General features: G+C 36.2%; 1 protein-coding gene across 8 annotated transcripts in view; it reads left to right on the forward strand.

Annotated features, from left to right (window-relative positions):
• The window catches only part of LOC141380910 (uncharacterized), a 30,370-nt gene extending 14,261 nt beyond the window's left edge, over positions 1-16,109 (forward strand). Inside the window, exons 1-5 of one of the 8 annotated variants that reach the window (XM_087311906.1) lie at positions 4,806-4,988; positions 5,825-6,113; positions 9,464-9,669; positions 14,304-14,735; positions 14,795-15,491. In XM_087311906.1, coding sequence (XP_087168032.1) covers positions 14,315-14,735; positions 14,795-15,003 — 630 coding nt within the window. In that variant the 5' untranslated portion in view covers positions 4,806-4,988; positions 5,825-6,113; positions 9,464-9,669; positions 14,304-14,314 and the 3' untranslated portion in view covers positions 15,004-15,491. Of the gene's footprint in view, positions 1-4,786; positions 5,273-5,824; positions 6,114-9,463; positions 9,670-9,792; positions 11,389-14,171; positions 14,736-14,794 lie in introns of those variants that run through there. The other 7 variants (XM_087311908.1, XM_087311907.1, XM_087311903.1 and 4 more) reach the window with 7 other exon arrangements.
• The last annotated feature ends 2,147 nt before the right edge of the window (positions 16,110-18,256 follow it).

Genomic DNA, 18,256 nt, shown 5'->3' on the forward strand with positions numbered 1-18,256 from the left:
GTTGGGCTGGTGTCCTACAGAGTTAAGTTCCGAAGTATAGTTGACTGGTTAAAGGGTGACTTATTGGGTTTAGAGCTATACTCTGCAGGACACCATGCATTTATGGCTTGTTTATTTCTCATTTCACATATAGTAATATACAGAAAACCTTGGTGTTTTAGTCCCCTAAAAGCATGTTGCCCTATAATGCAACAATTAAGTCCTTCAGTTTTGTTTGCAACCCACAGGTAAGTGTGTTGAAGCAGGGTTGGAACTAAACTGTGTGCCCTGCGGCCCTCCATGAACTGGATTTGACACCTGTGAGCTAGGGGAAGCACATTTTATGATTGACTTATTATAAATAACCCCCAAAAATTGGGTGAAATAATTTTTCCTCCTAAAACAAAAATTTATGCTATAGAGAAGGGGTGTCCAAACTGTCCAGCATAGCACCAACCTCCGTCAACACACTTGACTGGAAGTTTTAGTATACAAAGAAAGAGCTTGATTAGCTTGATTAGGTGTGTTTAATTGCGGTTGAAACTACAATATGCAGGACACTGGCCCTCCAGGACTGAGTTTGGGCAGCCCTGCCATAGAGGGTTAAACTAAATATTTTGAGCAAACAGCAAGCATTATTTTTTGAGTGTACATCATGCAGAGAAAATGTAGTGTTTGGTAATGGATATTCCAGAAATAAATAAGAAATTGGTAGAAAGAGCACAAGAAGAATATCATAACAAGTATTTACTCAAGATGCATTCAGATTATTTTTTTTCCGTGAGTTTGCCAAAGCCATCTTGTTGACTTTGCATGAGCTACCTTTGATCTGCTTCATTTCATTTCTTCCTTTTGTGGGATCTAATTTTACGAGATGCAAGCTTATACCGTTTGATGTTCTATTAAGAAAAAGCTACCACTACTGAAAGATCTTCATATAGCCATAAGTCACCGGCAAATTTATACATTTTTCAAGTGATTTGACTTTAATGCGATGAATTGCTCCCATCCATACACTGCTTGTGTGTGTATTCATTGATTTAAGTCACTTTTTTTTGCTGATCCACCATATTTATCATCATCAGAAGGTTTAACATACAGAGCAAGGCAAAATGTATCACCTAGAATAATATAATTGTTGTTTTTATGAGCTGAAGTTATCGAGAGACATTCAGTGTGCAAAAAAACAAGCAAAACCACTTTTTTGAGTCAAAAAGCACAATTAAAATGCAGTTAGAATCTATTAAATCAAGTTATGAGAAGAGAAATTATCCCTTGATGTGGTTTTGTTTTCAGAATATGTGATATGGTTCTCATATAGTTCTCATAAATTTATGATATAGTTATATAGTTCTCATTAGCGCTGTTGCCTTACAGCAAGAAGGTCATTGGTCACCTGGGTCAGTTGGCATTTCGGTGTGGAGTTTCCATGTTCTCCCATGTTGGTGTGGGTTTCCTTTGGGTGCTACGTTTTCCCTACAGTCCAAAGACATGCGCTAGGTGAATTGGATAAACTAAATTGTCCATAGCGTATGTGTGTATGTCCTAGTCCTCCAGGTTGGGGGTTGAGCATTGGGCTAACAACCCACCTCATAAAACCTAGATGTTACGAAACATCAATTTTGTGCAGCTGAATATCAAATTCGATATATAAATAGCCCTGGGAATAAGTAAATAGTTTTCATTAATTTATTAAATCAGTTCAACAAACAATACGTTAATATTAAGTTTGTTTAGTTTAATATTTTTGAACAAATCAACTTAGCCATTGATAAAATTATCCATTTGTAAAAAAAAGTAACTTACTTATTTTCTAAATAAATTGTTCATTTTTAATGAAATTATTAGTTTGAATAAATCATTAAATGTGTTGTTCATTAAGACAATGACTTAAGACCAGCCAACAGCATTTTAGCAAAGGTAAGAATACAAAATATACTGCAAAATATTTTTTTGGACAATGTCGCTCAATACAGTCATACCAAAATCATTCGACTTGATCGATACATGTTCAATGAAAAGATCTTTACAGCTATAAGCACAGATGACACAAAAGCGAACATTTGCTGTATGTATCCTCATTTATTTTTCAATATATATGACGTGTATAGTTCAATAAACAAGAATGATTAGTAGCATTTTACTCTGCCAATCTGAGTGATTTTGAACAAAAAATATTTAATTACTAACCATTTGTCGGTGACGCAGTGGCGCAGTATAGTGCTGTCGCCTCACAGCAAGAAGGTCGCTGGGTCGCAGGTTTGACCCTTGGCTGGTTGGTTTCTGTGTGGAGTTTGCATGTTTGCACCTACTGGCTTAAAGGAATAGCAGACATCCCAAGTCTCCTGCATATGCATAGACTCCCGGATACCACACCCAGTTCTTTGAATACGTCACACACACCCCTAGCTATTCAAGTACGTTGCGCACCCCCCTTTCCCCAAATTCCTATAAATCATCTTTGTCCCAACCACAAAAGACATTTTCCAAGTTACACTCTCAGAAATAAAGGTACGAGAGCTGTCACTGGGGTGGTAGCTTTTCAAAAGGTACAAATTTGTACCTAAAAGATCCATATTATTACCTCAAGGGTACATATTAGTGCCTAAAAGTACAAAAGTGTTCCTCTTCATTTTTTAATTTACTAATATACACTTTTGCGGAACCAATATGGACCCTTTAAGTACAAATGCATACCTTTTTAAAAGGTACCGCTCAAGTGACAGCTTGTGTACCTTTATGTTTGAGATTGTGCACTGAAAAATGTAATTTATCATAATTTACTTGCCCTTTACTTGTTCGTATTTGGTAAAAAGTGCTGGTTACTGGGACCTATTGACCTTTATGTTTTTACTATAAGTCAATGGATCCCAGCAGCAACCAGCATTCTTCTAAATACCTTCTTTTGCGTTCAACAGAAGAAAAAAACTCATAAAGGTTTAAACCACATGACTGAGAGTAAATGATGATGTAATTTGCATTTTTAGGTGCACTATCTTTTTACTCTGAAAAAAAGTCACTGTAAAAATCTGTTACATAGCAATTTAGTCGACTTAGGCACTCCACCAGTGCCTTCAAAATTTTTTCCAAGGTTCACAAGGTCACACGTATTTATCTGTGTATTTTGAGAATGTTTCACAGCCCATAGATTGAATGCATGTACAGAAAACCGATTGCCATTTTCCTCGCCCAAAGGATTATATAAGTGTTTTAAAAGGCGACTCTGTAAGGGACAGCAGCAAGAAAGTAAACAAGCTGGTCACAACAAAGAGCAGTCTTATACCAAAACTATAAAACCCCACAGCAGGTATATGAGGTAAAAAGTCCATCTCATTAAAAGCTGCCAGATCTCTTGCAATCCCAGAAATGTCCATTAAAATGATTAAAGGGAACCTGGGGAATGCAGGCGGTGGGGGTCTGTTTGAGAGCAAAGAGCGGTGCTCCGAAGTGTGTTGTTGAGCACCTCCAAGGCCTCGTTGTTACAGACCAGAACAGGAATTATAGCCTTTTTTATATCCGTGTTGTCCTGTTGCATCGATGATGACAATTTAGGGTAGTCTACATCAGCAAGAGGCATAGACTTTCAAAGTAAAATTTAAATATTTTCTAATAAATCTAATTATTTTACTAGCAAAATTTGTAATACACAAATGCAATTTTTTTGTCTTTAAAGCCCCTTTTTCTTATTTTTTGTAAAGATTTGAAATATTATTTGAATACAATCTCCACCTCCAGCAATGCTAAAGCTTTAAAATCATTAACACTATGTGAATCTTACAATATTGTCTCTTTTCTATTATGCACAACGTACTGTATTTTATGTGACCTTTTATCACTGTGACCTTGCTTTAAGATAGATTTAAAGTTATTTTGTAATTTGTATTAACCTGACATAATCTTTAATTTGTCTTTTTGTTTTGTTCTGTTGTCTATTTTTTGTTGTTATAGGATTTAAACATTTTCTGTTTATTTTTATATTTTGGTAAACGTTCCAATAATAAAAAAAGGCATAGACTTTCTTCTTCTTTCGTCTTCAATATTCTATTATACCTATGTTCAAGAGCCTACATCATCAATGTCAATAAGATTATTCATTCATTCATTTTCTTGTCGGCTTAGTCCCTTTATTAATCCGGGGTCGCCGCAGTGGAATGAACTGCCAACTACAGCGGATGCCCTTCCAGCCGCAACCCATCTCTGGGAACCATTCACACACACACAAACACACACACACTATGGACAATTTAGCCGACCCAATACACCTGTACCGCATGGCATGTCTTTGGGGGAAACCGGAGCTGGAGTTGGTTTTTAATTGCAATTATGGTTTTATTATAGCTACATATGTGACATACTGCGACATTTTTATGAACAAGTGGGCTAGCACACAACAGGTGTAAAGGTACGCATGTGCCATAAATAAATAAATAAATAAATAAATAAATAAATGATACATATTGGTGAAAGTGAACTGTAACTTTTGGATGATTATTTTGTAAGCAGCAAAGTAGAAATAATATTAATAATAATAAAAAGAAGACAATTATAAAAATAAACAATAAATACACGAATCAATAAACGCTTTATGTCTGTGTTGTTATTTAAAAATAATTTATCAGCTTTTCGTAATCTTTCATTGCAAAAAATGCAATATTTAAGATTAAATATAATTGAAATTGAATAAAAATTATTGAAAAGCTTTTTTTTTAAGTTAACTAAGTATGATTTCAGCTGTTTATATTATTATTTTTCCTATTATTATCATTATTATTAATTTTAGACGCAATTTCAGTACAAATGTTTTGATGAATCAGGCGTCCTCAAATAGGTACACATGCGCGTTCTGAGGACGCAGGGCGCAAACACACGCTTTGCGGCATTTGAAGTTTGTCCACGAGGTGTCAACAAAACTGTTCTCGCTAAATGATAAAAAAAACGTTGTTTTATGTACATTTTTTTTCACGTATACTGTACGCAGGAGAGTGAAATGCCGTTTCTAAGAAACAAAGGTGCGTAGACGCTGACAAAACAGCAAGAATTCACTACAAAAGATGCAATAATGAACGTCAAACTGATACACGGCACAAACAATGGAGACTGTTTAACTACGATGATTAATTTGATTAATATGATAAACATCAGTTTGTAATATTTAAAAGCACGACAAGCTTTGTACAGCTTTGTAGAGTTATAAACACTCCATTCTTGTGTTAAAATGAGCGTTGTACAGTAACGTTACATTCATGGCATGTATGCAAAAACGATGGAATGCCAACACATGTCGCTATGTTGTGTAAGAAACAAATGCTAAAGTATTATTGAGGTAAAGTTGGTTTTATATTCGCATATTCGTTCATTAACAATTTGTGACACACTCCCTATGTTGTTTACCATGGTACTTATGAATATTCAGTCTGACATCACATGTAATTATGACTTGAAAACAGCATTAGCATGATTTGATTGACTGTAAACATGTATTTTTAAAGTCAATGGGTGCTAATATGATTCCCCTATTTAGAATTTGCAAAGAATACTTTTCTGATATTATATTATTAAGGAGAAAGTCTGAATGTGCGAATATAAAACTAACTTTACCTCACTTAAAGTATTTATGTACTTCAATATTGTAAATTGTTAACTTTCAGTGTAACATTATCCAGCACTGCGTGTGAGATTATGACAGTGTTTATATGACTTTCTTACTTTAAATAAGACTTTATCATACAGATGTAGTTTAATAGGACTGTGTAATTCAAAACAACCACCCAAGAGATAAATATGTGTGTCCTCCAACAAACTGGAAGTCAACAATGTGCTTCTTTTTTCCCCCTGTGGTCTACAGATACAATCTGCAAACATAACAAGATGAGAGGCCTTTGCTGGTTCCCTGATCTACCGCAGGTGACCCTGAAATGGAAAACGCTGAAGTGCTACAGAGCTGGTTACCCGCATTTGACTCATTCACCTTGAACAAGGCTTACAATGTACCTACGGTGAAAACACACGAGTCTGCTAATGCCTATGACATTGGTAATAGAAACCAATGCCTCTCCATGTCCCAGTGTCAAAGGAATGATGCGCATAAAGAAGATTACAGTGAAATTACCCCAGAGGAGCATTTATGCTAACAGGTAATTATGTGAAATTAATTATTGATGCAAACCTCACCATTACTTCTCATCCTTACCTCTAGCGAACATACCTCCTTAGTCAATTTTCATTTTGCTGGGCTTTATAAAGTAGGCAGTGTTGTTTGTTTATTTATTTCTGACTCTACTAAGAAGGAGTTACATCTCATTTAATTAACTTCCTGCTCATATGCGCCCAAGACCCGGTCAGTGCCAACAAACAAATTAATTACGATGAAATGATCAACTGGGCTGGACCACCCTGAAGCTTTAGATGCAGTTTGAAATTGCATTCTCAGTACCCTATAAATCCACCAATCAAGAGACTTAGTGTACAATATTAATACTAGCTGAACAATGACAACAGAGTACAAACGATTTCAATTCAACTGAGGAATAGAGGGGGATTAAACATTTGCGCCTTGATTAAGATGCAGTACTTATTAGGGCTGCACAATATAGTTTCAGCATTGATATAGCAATATGCACATCTGCAATAGTCACATCGAAGTATCTGCAATGTTAAACTGATATTATTATTAACCAGGAGCTATATTTTAAAACAAGCATGATTTGTCATTGCAATATTTAACCATACAGTTACTGTACCTAGACTTTTGTTATTCATAGGATTTGTATTTTTAGAGCTGTGAGCCTTCTTTTAAAGTCAGTTTCAAGCATCCAGGTATAAGAAACGATGTCTAACTTTAAGAAAAATGAATTGTATTTATGTATATATTCGATGAATAATTGAATACAGTGTTGTTTTACATTTAGTTAATAAATTTGTTTATCTGATTCTGAATATAGCTAAACAGCATTTAGAAAATAATAAAAAAAGCACTGCATAATTTATTTGTACAGCATGTACAAGAATCTTTCATGTTTGGTTTAAACCCAGCTGCTTTAGCCAGTCAGAAAGGAGAAAACTGAGCGCACTCAAGTCATAGAGTCCTCAGTATCCCATTGTTTTGTATGTAACCTTGCAAAGCTGATTCATGTTGTTAAATATAAATGAACCATGTAAAAAGTATTATTTGAATCTGATTTGGCTCCCATGGACAAAAGTTTACATATTTATTCAATTGAAATATTTAGTTACGTGTGGTTATTTGTCATCGTTTTATAACTCATTCATGTAAATTATTTGTAGAATCTAATTATGAGATGAAAAAAAAACAGTACCTACTTTGAGTTTCTCCTGTTTGGTTGTATTATTATTAAAAGAAAATAGTGACTATAGCTATAATGAGAATATACACTATAAAAAATATTTTGTTCTTAAATTTTTAACTTGAACCAATTAACTTGCATCTGTTACGCTTACTTAAGATCAAGTTGAAATTAGTTTAACTAATAAAAAAAGTTGAAGCCTAATTAACTTTTGAATTATGCAAAAAACATAAGTAATTAAATATTTGTGCGAGTAAATAGCATGTAAGTCATTGCAAATGTGACAACAAAGGCAGATTACGTGGAGCAAATGACTCGGAATGTGCAAACGGACAGAATTTGTTTCTCATTTGTGATTGCAATTTGTGATCTCATCTTTTATGTTTCGTTTAAACAAAAAACAAAGTGCACACAAATAATTGAGTCATCAGCATCCCAGGGTTTTGTATGTAGCCTTGGGAAGCGGATTCATTTTGTTATGTGTAAATGAACTATGTAAAAACATTTCTGAATCTGATTCATTTGGCTCCCGCATGGACAAAATTAAACAATTATTTTTATATCATTTTATAATATCGCATTCATATTACAATATTATAATATCATATGATATCATTTTAAATGTGTAGTTAAACAGTTATTTATTATTATTTTATGAAAATTATTTGCAGAATCTAATTATGAGAAGAAAAAAAAGGTTCCTTGTTGTGCTTTGAGTTTCTCCATTTTTGTAGTGTTGTTATAGTTATTAAAAGAAAATAGTGATTAAGAATATAAAAATATGTTGTTATTACAATTAAAGGGGCAAGTCATTTTAACTTGCATCAATTAAGCTGACTTAAAAGATCAAGGTGACATTAGTGGAACTAATTAAAAAAAAAAGTTGAAACCTGAATGACTTTCTGAATTAAGTAATGCAAAAACATTCGTAATTAGGTATTTGTGCGAGTAAATTGCATGTAAGTCATTGCAAACGTGAGAGCAAAGGCAGATAATGTGGTGCAAATGACTCGGAATGTGCGTACACGCATAATTCGTTTGTATCTCATCTGTCATGTTTGGTTTAAACCCAACTGTTACGTCCTTTTAGATGTTAATATTAAACTAGGAGTAGATGACGTAACATACATTAGTTTAATGTGTGTGACAAGCGGATGGAGAAAGAAATAAACTGAATCAAATAATCACTGCAATTATTTATTGCCCATATATCCAATGAAAACCAGTGAAAATATATTATACAGTGAAAGAAAAATATTTACAATGATTAAATAATGAATTACCTGGGGGGAGAGGAAGTAGTTAAATGTGCTTAAATCAAAGAAATAAATATAACAAAACTCAGTAACTGTTTTCACCAAACTAAACTAAATATGAAAAGAAAAGCATGAAAAGAAACATCTTCAACGTACCAAACGTCTTAACTAAACTGCTCTAACTAAAAACAAAACATACAGAAAACAGCACATTCTCCTGAACCTAATGAACTAATACAAAATATCAATCTGAGTGTTGTATATGTATATCGCGCGACTTACTCACTCCTACACCTCTCCGAGGTATCACTCAAACATGTCAGTTAACTGGACAATTTCACAAGCATTGTTAAATTGCAAACTTTAGACAAGAGCATTAAACAAGCAAAACACATTCTCTCAGACTAGCCCTCGCAAGAGAGACTGTCCTCACAGAGACCCACAGAAAGATTAAGAGCGAGAAGTGGCGAGAAAGAAAGAGACAGAGAGAGAGAGAGAGAGAGAGAGAGAGATCGCCATTGCAGTTTGGGCTCGGCTTTTAAACGCTACGCCAACCAGCGATTGGTGGCGCAAACCCAGCGTCAGCGGCCAACGTCATCAGCACGAAATGCGGATCCTCCAATGCCGTTCGTACCTGTAACACATGCATGAAACGACACACCCACATACAAACGAACGCACACATTTATCCAAAATACGTTCTGCAAGCGAACGTTACACCAACCATGTTGGCCAATCCGAAAGGAGAAAACAGAGTGCATAGGGCTGGGCGATTAATCGAAAAGTAATCAGAATTGGCAATTCAGAACCTATAATCGATTGAATTTTTCAAGGACGATTTTTTAAAATACTTTCCTTACGTGTCACGTGACCCTTCTCTGTTAAAGACTGTGGCTGATTTTTACTTCTGTGCCCACTTTGCAGCCACATCTGATCTCTGGTCAAGTAGGATGATGGAGTCATTCTTGAGCCTAAAGCTGCGGTCACACTGGACTTTTCTCCCCATAGACTTCCATTCATATGCACGTGGACACATCAGACTGGAAATGCAAGCTTGTGCGACAAGTTTCACAGTTCACTGCATTGCAAAGTTCAAGCTTGCTGAACTCTGACCTGCGAAATCCCATCAGGTGACTACGTGAGACCAATCAAAGATCAAAATATGACCTCTTGGACAGAAATTTAAATTATTAACCAATCTCTGGCTTTTTAAAATGACTAATAATCTTTTTTATCCCTGCCTCTTTTCGCAGCGCCGTACTACAGAAGTTAGCAAGCTCAAGCTCTAGTATGACCGGAGCTTTACTTTGTACTACATTGACTATTTGGAAGCTACGCCAGAGATGCTTTTAAATGGCATGTAAAACTTGTCAGTGAATTATGAAGGCAAATAAAAATTAAATAAATAAATAAAACAACAGTTTATTAATTATGATCAAATAAAAAAATTCAATTAAAGATTTAGATTTTAGGCTGAATTGCCCAGCCCTAAGAGTGTACTTTGATTTCATGTGGCAAAAATTTACACTATAATTGCAGTTTCAGACTGTAATCTTAATTTCTGCCAATTTTTTTCATTTTGTTTTCGTAGTTTTGTGTATATAAACGGCCAAACTAAAAATACCTACGTTTCTTTGAAGAGGGCCTAAGTTGAACCTAAACCTGAACTGGAATGATAATTGAATCATTACGATTCCCATCCCTACCAAGTTACTATTAAGTGATTCAGTGTTGCTCTCTTTATGACATCACATTGGATTTCATCACATTTGTAACCTGTGCTGCGGGAGTGATCGCTTTATTCACAGATGATTGAACTGCTGAGTACAGCAGACTGCAGTGTCTTCTGACAGCAACTCTGTGACGCTGATAAAATCCCTTTTCAAATAATTGAATAGCCCAGAGCCTTCTCCTGTTTCTCAGCAAATATGATTTGGATAAAGACACACCGTTAAAATAAGGAATGTGATGTATTATATAGATAACTCACTCAGATCGCTGAGATGGTATCTTGATATATACCATTCCTGCGGTTGCCAGCGCAGATTTTCCGGCAGAGATTTGTCAGAGGTGGCAAGCAGCGTATTCATTTTTCCTGGCTTTAAGCACTGTTTGCTGATGTTGAATCTCTTTGAATTGACAAATTGGCCCCTGAAGCCTTTTTTATGGCGACATGATTGATGGAAAACAAATGTCTTTGGTTTTTTCATTTTCAATTACAGTTCTTTAAGGAGGTAAGATTGAGGATTGCAACCTTATGGCCTGCATTTATTTCGCATGCTTGATATATATACCATGCAGTAACCTTGGAATTTTCATAATAAAAGTAGCGGTCTTGACTAGTCACCTATGCTCAAAACGTTTCAGAAATAAATGCAAGCTACAATGAAGTTGCACAATGCATAAATACATGATAAACATGTTACACAGGGATGTTGTTCATAAATACAAAGTACAGTGTTTTAAATAATTGAGTCATCAACATCCCAGTGTTTTGTATGTAGCCTTGGGAAGCTGATTCATGTTAAATGTTTTAAATGTAAAAAATAAAAAGTAATAAAAATCTTTGAATATAATGTATTTGGCTCTCATGAACAGAATTGTGCATAATTGTCCTACTGAAGTATTTAGTTAAATACGGTTATTTGTCATTGTTCTATAGCTCATTTATGTAAATTATTTGCAGGATCTAATCATGGGGAAAAACAGTACCTTGTACAGTACTTTGTGTTATTGTTATTAAAAGAAAATAGTGACTATTGCGATTATAAGAATATACACTATCGGAGAAAAGTCTTGTCACCTATGTATTTTAGGTACAACAAATAATAAAGTTACTTCTAGGTGATCATTTGGCGTCAGATGTGGCTTATATGAAAGGCTAAGGCCTCTATATTACACTTATTTTACCAAAATAAAACATGATTATGTCTTGATTTTTAATAATTTAATTAGGACAGTAAGGTTTGACTTTGTCACTTTAGACGAATAATGTACAGTATAGAATATAAAGTCATGGTGCAGTGGAAAAATAATTAATATTGTGTATGACTCCCATGAGCTTGGAGGACTGCATCCATACATCTCTGCAATGATTCAAATAATGTATTAATAAAGTCATCTGGAATGGAAAAGAAAGCCTTGCAGGACTCCCTGAGTTCATCAAGATTCTTTGGATTCATTTTCAATGCCTCATTTATCTTACCCTAGGCATGCTCAATAATGTTCATTCCTGGTGACTGGGCTGGCCAATCCTGGAGCACCTTGACCTTCTTTGCTTTCAGGAACTTTGATATGGAGGCTGAAGTATGAGAAGGAACACTATCTTGCTAAAGATTTTGCCCTCTCTTGTGGTTTGTAATGTAATGTGCAGCACAAATGCCTTGATACCTCAGGCTGTTGAAGTTGCTATCCACTTTGCAGATCTCTTACACGCCACCATACTGAATGTAACCCAAATCATGTTTTTTCCTTCAAGACTGACTGATTTCTGTAAGAATTGTGGGTCCATGCGGGTTCCAAAAGGTCTTCTGCAGTATTTGTGATGATTGGGATGCAGTTCAACAGATGATTAATGGGAAAAATCTACCTTCTGCCACTTTTCCAAATGATCAACTAGAAGTCAAGTTATTATTTGTTGCTCTTACAACTGGGATATATGACAATACTTTTGTCATGTAGTGTACACTAAAAAAAATATGACGCACACTTAAATTTTTAAGTTGAACCAATTTAAATTTACAAATCATTTTGTCTTGCATCAATGAGGCTGACCTAAAATATTAAGTTAAAATTAGTTTAACTAAAAAAAAGTTAACCTGATTAACTTTGTAAATTAACTTAAAAATATAAAAATATATGTTGTCATGACTTTTTATATACATGATTTTTACAGTGTAAACTTATAAAATTATAAAAAGTAGCTGCCTTGACTAAATTGAATATGTTTAATAGGGAATATCTTTTCTTTGAAATTTTTTTTTTCATTATTTAACTTTGGATAGAAAAAATATTTTTAAAATAAATGCATTGAATAAAACACAAACATTTACCTTTCTTTTTCGTTTTTTAAAATAAGGAATGAGTAATGCATTTCACAAATATTAAAAAAGGAACTGTATTCAGGACATTAACTTACAGTGATGAAGTAATGTTTTCCTAGAAAAAACGCTCAGGAAATCTTTTTATTATTAAAAAACACCCTGTTACCTAAAAAGTTACTGCACATTATTAGCATTGTCGATTTTACTATGTGACTCTCCAAAACTGAGCACCAGCAGCGCAAAGCAACATGCAGATAAAGTTAAATTCACAATTTTCTACCTGCGTGGCTGTAACATTCATTACCAGAACTAAATAGCAAGAAAACTCTGAGTTCTGATTTCAAAAGAGCCCAAGAGAGAGATGAATGGAAACAGGACAAAAATACAATATCTCTTCCCACAGTCACTCGCTGCCCTGGGTTCTACTAATCCAAGCGGAAATGGGCACAAATGCTCTTAAATTGACATTCCACGTGTGCCAGTAAGCCCTCCAGAAAAGCGCAGGATTTCTTAGGCCTCTTCAAAGCTCTCAGTGCTGCCTATTGGTGGATTTCCTGCAGTGGCAGACGGCGAAAAGCGAGATGATAGACGCTGCACCTGTGGGTTTCTTCCCACGTGGGTTCGGCACCTCGGGGAGATTTATTTTTTTTGACTGTCACTCTGATTACCTGTCAGCTTAATTTTTTTCATCCAATTTCAGTGGCCCAGTTTTTCACATCTACAGTTTTGCGAGACGTGTTCTTAAAAATAATGGTTTCATTATTTGTATCTGTGGCTACAAGAAAAATAAAGAACCCAAAGCTAAGTAGAAAATTTAAAAATAGACTTAACTTTATGCATTTATTTTTCATTTTTTAAATATGTCATAGTAATTGATTATAGTGTGTAGGTTTAATAATAATAATTTTATATTTATAAATATATTATAACGTGTCTCAAAAAAACAATCTGTGTATTAGAATAATCCTTTTATTTACTTTCCTTGGTGATGTAATGATGACCTATTTTTAGCTGCGTCAGGCTTAAATGAAAATTGTGTTTTTAAATGAAGATAAGAGTTTGATGAAAGGTTTATGAGAACTAAAAGGCTACAGTGCTTCATTTTTTACATGAATTTACAGCTAAAAACTGGACAAAAGGTAGATTGGATTACTTGTTGGTGAAAATTGATCGCATTGGATCAGTGTCGTGTGGTGGGGAGTGGTCGTCCACGCACTGCTCGTACTGTTGAAAATATCACCCTGACAAAGACATGTTACTGAGGCAAGAAGACTCACCACGTACCCATTGTACTGTCAGACAGATTGCACTGGAGTCTGGCAATTAATGACTGCAATATTTAAACGTTGCTTTATTTTTGTTCGTGCTAATTTAGTTTGAAAGTAATAAAATTAAAGCGTTCTGTCATTATTTGGGTTATCATTGCTTAAGGTAATGTGGTTATGTAAATCAGATGACGTGGAACATGTGTGTGTATATACCTCATTCGCTAAGTATTTGTCTCTCCTACTTAGGGTGACCAAACCCTTAATACATTTATACAAACAAAACTGCTTTAAAAACGGTCTGTCCCTCGAGCATCCGCCTGTTGTTTGTAGCTTTAGCCTGCTAGCGCCGCTGGTCAGCTAAAGCTACCGACCTCTTTTCTCATACACTTTTGACTTACTGGCTTTGCTCTTTACCCCGTAAAATGTCGCTTCCGTCTCTGTCCTTGTGTGCAGGAGAAGCATCGATGGAGGCATTGGAGCTGGAGCTGGAAGAAGTGGAGTCCCAGATCCGAGCGCTGGTGGTGAGAAGGTCGCGGCTACGGGAACAACTTTGTGTTGTACCTAATGCTAAGGCTGTCTCATCACCTAAGGTACGTGGAAATTACAACCACATCATTCCCTCTACCTCAATCCCGCGTCCTTCTCTGTCCAGGCCCAGCGCACCCGGGGCGCGGCTCAGCCAGGCGTCGTTCACGCCGACACCCGGCTACCACGGCGCCTGGGTGCAGCCGCGCAAGGTGCTTCCCAGATCCTGGGGCAGAACGTCTCCTCCTGTGTTCGAGATCTCCACGGAGAACTGCTTCTCCCCTCTCCGCGAGTCGGGTCCCGATGTGGCCATCATCGGTGACTCGATCGTTCGTCACGTCCGTGCCGCCTCCTCAAAAGGTAATAAAGTACGTACTTTCTGCTTTCCTGGTGCCCATGTGAGAAATATTTCTACACAGATTCTGAGGCCATCTTCCAGCCTAAACCACGACGAATGAAGTTCTGCACAAGACTTTGGCCAGCGGAGAAATTAAAATGGTCGTGCCCAACTGAGTCTGGTTCTCTCAAGGTTTTTTTTCTTCACTCCCATCAGGTGAAGTTTTTTTTCCCTCTCCGCTGTCGCCACTGCCTCGCATGGTTCAGGATTGGTAGAGCTACGCATCGATGAATTTGCTCTTCAGTGTTAGAACTCTCAGTAATGATTAAATCACACTGAACTGAGCTAAACTGAACTGAACTGAACTTAAACACTAAAACCTGAACCACACTGTTCCAGTTACTGAACCACACTGTTCCAGTTACTATGACCATTTATGTGAAGCTGCTTTGACACAATCTACATTGTAAAAGCGCTATACAAATAAAGCTGAATTGAATTGAATACACACTTACAATGTGAACCCACTGAGGCAAATGGTAAAAGCACTTCTCTTTTTTTGGACTAAACCAGCTGCTGTAGTCAATTGTGATGTGCATTCTGGGATGAGTAATTTTTACTTATTTTTTGTTACTTTTTATTTTTTCACAATTATGGCAAGTCTCGGACATTTACAGTTGTGTGGAGGTCTGTACTGCTTGCTGAACTTTTATGCACTCTTTTTTTACTTCTGTGTAATTCTGACCAATTAAAATGCAGTTTAGGAAGTTTGTGTAACCAATGACTGGTGTGGATGTTATAACGGGATTGCTTTTTTGGTTTGTTTTAACTAATTTGATTCAGAGCAGTTTGTCTCATGTGAAGTAGAACCAAAACGACTGAAAAGGCTGGAAGAATTTTAACTATGGTTTGGACCAAAGCAAGGTTGGTGTGAAGGTGTACAGGTGTGAAAACACCCTTAGATTTTTAAAATCCACATAACCTTTCCAGATATTATCTATGACGTATAGGCTCTTTAGATTTCTGGAATATTAAATGGACTCCTTTTTAGATTTTTAAAAATGTCATACCAAGACGATTTATTTTTATATGGCTAGAAATTATTATTATTTTTTTAAGGATCTTTGGGCAGCCTAAAATCATCTTAAACTGTGTTTTCATTTCAATTATGCAACTTTCAGCAAAGTGTTCTTAAAAGAACCAAGTTGTTGTTTGTTTTTGTGAAAAAACTAACGCAAGCTCACAGTAGTTAGTAACTTTTTGATTTAGATGATTATTCATATTTGTCTAATCTCAATTGTACATTGTAGAACTGTACATTTCCAATCCATCCCCCAATAAGGCAAAGGGATTAGGATTTGGGGGCACTTTTCCCATTAAAAATCATACATTTTCATAAGAATGAATTTGTACTAATTAGCCACTTTTCTGACAGTAAAAGTAATTTTTTTCTTTAACAACTATAAATCCTTTTTATACAAAAATGGTCCCATCGATATTGACAGACATCTCACCTTCCAGGGAATCTTGGCCACAGGTGAAAGTGAAAACGTTTCTTTAGATTTTTCACACTTAATAGCAGTTTTTTTTTTCTAAAACTTCTTTAAGGGAAACATACAATAACAACAACAAGAAAAATGTTTCATCTATGGCATCACTGCCTAAACTCTCAATTAGAGCAATAATTTCTTTTAGTGTACAAAAAGAAAAGCTTGGTTTATCTTATGAGTCAGACTTTTAAAACTTACCTCTAAATAAGTTATATGGGGCTGAAGAGCGCTGTTAAGCTTTGCCATTCAGTGTACCAAACAGACGTAATAAATAGGGATCGTATTGCAGCTGGGAATTACTACGCCCTACTCTTTCAGCTCCTTTCGTTCCAGCAATATCAGACCACTTTGAAACCCTGGAGAGAGCTATTGAAAAAATATAGAAATAAGAGAACATCTGATATATAAGATTAAGGGCTCAAAGTAATCCTTCTTTCTCTCCCTCTCTCTCTCTTCTCCTTCCCTGCTCGAAAAGTCTCACTTTTGAGGTATCGGGTTTTTCATCGGAGGTCTGCTCGTATGCAGTCGGCGGTGACATCATGACACCGGTCTTTAGACGAGAGATGGGATCTTATTTGTCCTCATAAAACTTTCAAGGCCTTATCTGGCCTTCCAACTAGAAAATTAAGACCAAGACGGGATGGTCACGAATGGGAAAATTGAGTGTGTCTGTTGGACGAAACGGGTTGCAGGATGAATTACGCGTCCAGCGGTCATGCATTCGGAATGCCTCTGGATAAAAATGGTTGGAAAAGAAAGGCGATGACAACCCTGAGAGCAATGTAGAGTACCTATTTTCATGCATAATTGATGCCTTATCAGTGTCTTCGTCCCCAATGTACCACCATTTCTGATAAGCCTGACAGCTTAGATGTGCCCATAGCCTCACGCCAGCTGCTCGGCCAGACCTGAGACGGATCAAATGGTCGACATTGCACTCCGATTACCACACCGGTACTGTCATCACATATGTGTGTGTGTGTGTGAAAAGCCAGTGCTTGACTTAGTTCAGCTGTGAATTGCATTTGTCTGGACAGCTTCAGATGCAATGAAGCAGAATTAGATGAGGTCTGCTGACTTGATTCACTTTGATTGGCGAGCCTCTGTTTTGCTGCTTCCGCACGCATAAAAGACACAAAGTCATTTCTCAGTGGTTTCACGAAACATTAGCTGCAGAAAAACAAAGCAATAATGATTGTTCAGACGTAAAGTTGATAAGGCCGCGGCTTTGTCTTCTTTGAATTAGGAGAAGGAAATAACAGCAGGAATAACAGATACAACGGGTTCAGGTATCTAGTTAATTGGCACAAGTGATCGTTTGAAGCCTTTTTGCAAGAGAATTCTCATCAGATATAACGCACTTTATTGACCTTGCTGTGGTGGATAACATTGTGTTAATGTCAGCAGGTTAGAACACAGATGTGAGTGTTTTAAACAGGTTATTTATGGCTATTTAAATTTTAAGTTTCTTAGTTACAGGTTTTAAATTTCTTCTTCAAGTTCGAGATTCCTCTCCTGAAGAGATCTGCATGGCAATACACAATTACAATCATTGTGCCACTTTAAGACAGAAGAAAATTTGGCATAAATGTGAGTTCTCAGGATTTCTCAGAAAAGAAAAACAGCGTTGCTTCACTTTGAACCATGTCTGAGTCCACTAGATCCATTCAGAGTGTACCCAGCTCTGTGAGTTCATAAACTTCTCCAGAAACTATACCTGGATGATCGAGGCTTTTAGCGGTGCTGACTGAACCGAGCTCAGTTTGATGAGTTGTTGTCCGGTGTTGGCAGGAAGATTTTACCCCCGGGACACCAACAACAGACACAAGAGACAGCTCCTGATTGGTAACGCTGATTTGCACGAAACGTGCGATACACACGTTAAGCGCGTCAATTATGCCATTTCAATCGCACGAAACATGTCATTTACGCAAACCGCATCATTCGCACCACAGGATGTCTATTTTTGTCTTTGGATTGACTAAATGTACTGT

Source organism: Danio rerio, chromosome 25 (genome assembly GCF_052040795.2).
Source record: "Danio rerio strain M-AB ecotype USA chromosome 25, GRCz13ab, whole genome shotgun sequence".
Lineage (NCBI taxonomy): Eukaryota > Metazoa > Chordata > Actinopteri > Cypriniformes > Danionidae > Danio > Danio rerio.